This window comes from Alosa pseudoharengus, unplaced genomic scaffold, assembly GCF_046254945.1.
Source record: "Alosa pseudoharengus isolate Yale_2024_CS ecotype anadromous, Long Island Sound unplaced genomic scaffold, YU_APseudo_1.1 YU_APseudo_1.1_scf_19, whole genome shotgun sequence".
Taxonomy (NCBI): Eukaryota; Metazoa; Chordata; class Actinopteri; order Clupeiformes; family Clupeidae; genus Alosa; species Alosa pseudoharengus.
Window position 1 is genome coordinate 32,818,101 of NW_027468657.1, and position 5,000 is coordinate 32,823,100.

Below are 5,000 nucleotides of genomic sequence, written 5' to 3' on the forward strand. Positions count from 1 at the left end.
CCCACCAGTATCAGGCTCCTTGCTCCAGCCTCACTACTGTTTTCCCTGCTCCACTGTTTGGTTTCTTTTAGCCTGCTTCATTAGCCGGCCTCTTTCACTCTTTGTTGTGCTTCAAAGGGCTAAAATCTCTCTTTTCCTCTTGTTTGGACAAACAGACAATGCTGGGGTCAAAAGGTCACCGGCAGACCGTTGGGTACCTGTTACCTGCTGTCGCGACATGGGAGAGAGACAGAGGATTCTCTGAAATGTGAGTGGCCAGACAGCATCATGGAAACAGTGGCAGGTGCATGTTGACCGTAGTTAACCATTTGAAACGCCTGATTGTCTTGTTGAAACACACACATGAAAGACACGTTTCATTTGAACAGAAACAGGCTCCTCATTCTCCTCATTAACTTTGTTTTTCCCTATGTATACTGAAAACAACACTTCACTTTGAATTAACATCATTATTATTATCATTACATGTGCGGAACCCCTCACTTCCATCTGTTCCTGTTGAAATGTGTTCATACTTGTTGTGAATTCTGAAGACTTAGCACTTACAATTACCTTTAATTCACCGGAACACTCATAAAATGAGTTCACAAAACAGCAGAATTCTTCAATTTAGTCTATTAGGTCAACAGAAAGAAGTAATTTGGCTGGAAATAAGACCCTCCACCACCATTCTCCCAAGTACAAGTCACCTGTTGAATCAACTAGTCTCAGAGAGACACTAAATAATATGTTGCATTACGAAAACTAGAGAGACATTAAAAGATATATACCATTACTTAACTAGGGAGACACTAAAAGATGATGTAGCATTACTTAACTAGAGAGAGATTAAATAATATATATATATATAAATATATAAATAAATATATAAATATGTGTTTGTGCATTACAAAAACTGACCAGAGAAGATGAGGAGCTGCTTGTGTCGTGGGGGCGGGCCCAGTCCTGAGACACCGGTGCACTCGTCCTCGTCGTCACAGTCTGCACTGGCCAGACCCTCCATGTCCTCGTTCGCACCCATCTGCCCGTCGCGGTCACGCTTCACAGCGCCTCCTCCTGGTCTCGCCCGCCAGCGCTTCTCTGACACGGTCACCTCTCGCAAAAGCTAACAGTGGAGACCAGAGAGAGAGAGAGAGAGAGAGAAAGAGACATGTCAATGATAGAAGATAATCCTACAGATAGAACAGGAGGAAAGAAGGAAGGAAAGAAGGAAGCAAGAAGCAAAAAGAAAGAAAGAGAAAAGAAGGAAAAGGACAGAAAGAGAGTTAGAGTAAGAGAAAGGAGAGGAGGCGTCTAGAACACTTTGCTTGAATATTTTTCCAGATAAAACACAGCAAGAAAAGGTCCTGCTTTGAACCAACACATGACACGATAAGGACAGATGACCCAACACATGACATGATAAGGCCAGATGACCCAACACATGGCATGATAAGGCCAGATGACCCAACACATGGCATGATAAGGACAGATGACCCAACACATGGCATGATAAGGACAGATGTTTAGAATGACCTGACTGTGAATTATGCAGAATAATACTTTGGTTCAAGCCCTTTGCTTTTCTGTGTGTATGCGGTTCAGTCATAATATTTGAAACGCTGACAGTGTACACCTAAATATACTATACATTTCTTCCAAATCTACAGGCTATTTTTGTAGGACACAGACCTTGTGTATATATGGGAGGTTGGAATGGTCTTGCATGTCTTAGATGTCTTAAGAGTAAACTACAGAGAGCAATGAAAATAAGAAAGTCCTTTTTCATTCAACACCAAGTCCGTCCACTTGAGACAACCTACTATTGTTACCAAGGACAAACGTATTATTTCTGCACATGCACATATATTTACTGGGTCAAAATAATGGCAGTTGAGTGTTTGTTTAGAGGAGATACGTATAGTGTATAATTTATTGGTACAGACGGGCTCCATCGGGCCTTGGAGGGCCGCAGGGTTCTGTTGTTCCTGGCACACATGCCTTCCCTCAGTGGCCGTCCCTGAGCCACGGGGAAATGCAGAAAACATGCAACAAATAGCAGGCCTGCTTTCAAATCATAATTGAATTTAGGTCAGAAAATTCTAATTTTATTTTATTACAATGTGCCGTTGCCAGCTGTGGCATTCTGAATTGAGTGAATCATTTCTGTGAGTCTTAATCTAATAGATCAAACATCTAACAGATGCTTGTTATGGGTGAGACACACTGTACAGGATTCATTTAGTGTTAATGAGTAAACTTGATCATAACCCAACTATGTAATCTGAAAGACTGTAAAGTATTTTTTGAATGCGGGCCGTAGAAAAGGAAATGTTCCCCACACATGAAAGTTAAGTGCCTGCAAACAGACTGGGCTTTGTAATGAAAAATGACTGTAGATCCGGTTCCAAGGTTACCTATGTACCAGCCCACACCTTCCCCTCCCCCTGCCTCTGTTCTCCTTTCATCTTCCCATTTTATCTTCCTCCCTCTCTCTCTCTCTCTCTCTCTCTCTCTCTTTTTATTGATTTCCTTCCTATGTGCAGACACAAGCATGTGCTTGTTGTTGTTTTTCTGTTGCTTTTGTCTACAGCAGTAAATTGAGTTCAGATGCTGCTTGCTTGGGGAGACAGCTCCCTCCTCAGCCCTGCGGAGACCTACAGGCCCAGGGCTGCAACGGAGGACATCAGAGGAGGGAAGGAGGTATGGAGAGAGAGAGAGAGAGAGAGAGGGAGGGAGAGAGAGAGAGAGAGAGAGAGAGAGGGAGGGAGGGAGAGAGAGAGCAGCCATGATGATTAAACCTGAGAAATCACTCTCAAAGATAAACATCGGCCTCAGCGCCCTCATCCGTTACAAAAGTCCGTTCCCACCTGGGGGTTTACAAGAGACGCATTCTTTAGGTCTCAGGGTTAGCAAGACGGGTAGTGTGTCTGTTGCACCAGACTCCCCAAACAGGCTCCTATTAACCACAGTCACTGGTGGCAAACATGGCGGCGGTCTCCAAGCATTACTTACGAACGTTGACCGTTAGCGACCGCCAGTCCCAGCGATGCTACGAGCACGTTCACATCCCAACCAGTGTGGTAATGAGAAGATCGCCCTGACGGGGCTGTCGCGGTCAGTCAGCTCCAGAGACATGCGAGGCTGCCTCAAAACACTGCCACCTGGTGAACACGTCAGCGGGCAGAAGAAAGGGGAAGGTCCCGCGATCCCGAGATTGTTTTTCCTCCTCCCTTCCCTTGCCTTGCCTTTCCTTCCCTGCGCGCTGTCTCCGCGGATCGGTGAGGAATGGGCTTTTAATGCAGTGGACTCTGTTGTTTTTAAAGGACGTGTTTGTGCACGCAGCCCCGCGCCAGACGCCTCAGATTTACTGAGGCCTTCGAATTCCTTCCTGGGGACGGTTGCCTGGTGACGGCGAGAGACAGGCTGTCCCACAAATACATTAAACTCTGAAGGCAAACAGTCGTAAAGAGGCTGTGGTCGAGGGTATTTTCGAACAGAAATGTCTTTAAAAAGGTAGGAAAAGAGAGAGAAAATAGAGAGAGAGAGAGAGAGAGAGAGAGAGAGATAGAGAGAGATACAGAGCACTGGGGGAAAAGGGCCTAAGGGCAACAGCTCCCCCTCAGTTTGGAATGGGGTGTGTGAACAGTAGGGTGTATTGAAGGAGGCCAACCACCTGCCATGACACTCAGACAAACACACTAACCGCAAACGCCAAACACACACACACACACACACACACACACACATTTACGTCAAAAACACACACAAAATACATATGCCCACCCACACACATCCATATACAAATACGTCAAACAAATCCACTCACATACGCAAACACACACACACACACACGGTGCTGGTGTAGCTCCCACCCAGTGGCTGTTCCTGGCACGCTGTGGTGGAGCGTTAGCTGTTTGGGGTTGAGAGCGAGGCCGTGCTCCAGGCCCAGTCACAGCCTGAGCCCCAACTGCCACCACAAGAAGCACAAAACCCCACTCGCCCCGGAATCAGCACTCGTAAAATCACACGCACTCACACGGCAACCCCTTCACCAACACCAGAGGAAACATATGAAAGCAGAAACATGCAGGGAGAAATTTTTTGCAGGCCTCGTATTTTTGGGTCGGAAAATGTGTTCCCCACTTCCTCACGACATTTTTACCCTGCTTGTTCTCCTTCTTTCTTTCTCCCCCTCTTTCTTTCTCCCCCTCTTTCTTCTTTCTCTCTCTCTCTCTTTCTCTCTCTCGGTCTAACAATAAAAGGAAAAGCCATGGAGTCTAGGGATGATCCGGCACTGCAGCGCAACAGAACATGCAATCAGCGTGTCTGTGTGGCCTGAGGGCCTCACCTCTCCTCCTCCTCCTCCTCCTCTTCCACTGCTTCCACAAAAGCAGAAATTACTGAGAGGGGGGGGGCGACAGCATCGGGAGTTCCACCGGCTGTAGCACACACACACACACACAGAAACACACACACACACACACACACACACACACACACACACACACACACACACACACACACACACACATACAGACACACAGCTGCTCAGCACAGCGCAGGCCCAGGCTCAGGGCCGGCCAGACGGTGAGAGAGCGAGAGGGAGAGCGGAGCAGAGAGACCGCAGCGCTGTCACTGCCTCCCACACGGCGGAGTGAACTCCCACTCGGGGTCAGCGCTCCAGAGAGCCCCAGAGGACCGCAGCGGGCTTGCTGACTGGACTGGGCTGAAGCAGGGCGGTGATTTCTGCCGGACATTTCTGGCTGGACAGACCGCGGCGCAAAGCACAAAGAAGAATAAAGAAAAAAACTCGCCATGCAGCCCTGGCTGTGCCATCTGCTGCCCCGCCTAATTCCAGTCCCTTTGTGCCAAACGAGACAAAAAAAAAACATCCAAAACCAAAAGTGACCTCCCCGTGGCATTTACCCGAAAACCCTGCTACCTGACTTCAGACGGGCATGTCACGTTCCTGCTCGGCCCGGTTGACCACAACACACGGCGGCAGGGGCCCCGGGCGG

General features: G+C 47.9%; 1 protein-coding gene across 1 annotated transcript in view; it reads right to left on the reverse strand.

Moving 5' to 3' along the window:
* The window catches only part of gpc3 (glypican 3), a 98,834-nt gene that overhangs the window by 14,250 nt on the left and 79,584 nt on the right, over window positions 1-5,000 (reverse strand). The window contains exon 8 of the mRNA XM_076292793.1: window positions 901-1,105. Within this exon, the coding sequence (XP_076148908.1) occupies window positions 901-1,105 (205 nt within the window). The remainder of the gene's footprint in view (window positions 1-900; window positions 1,106-5,000) is intronic.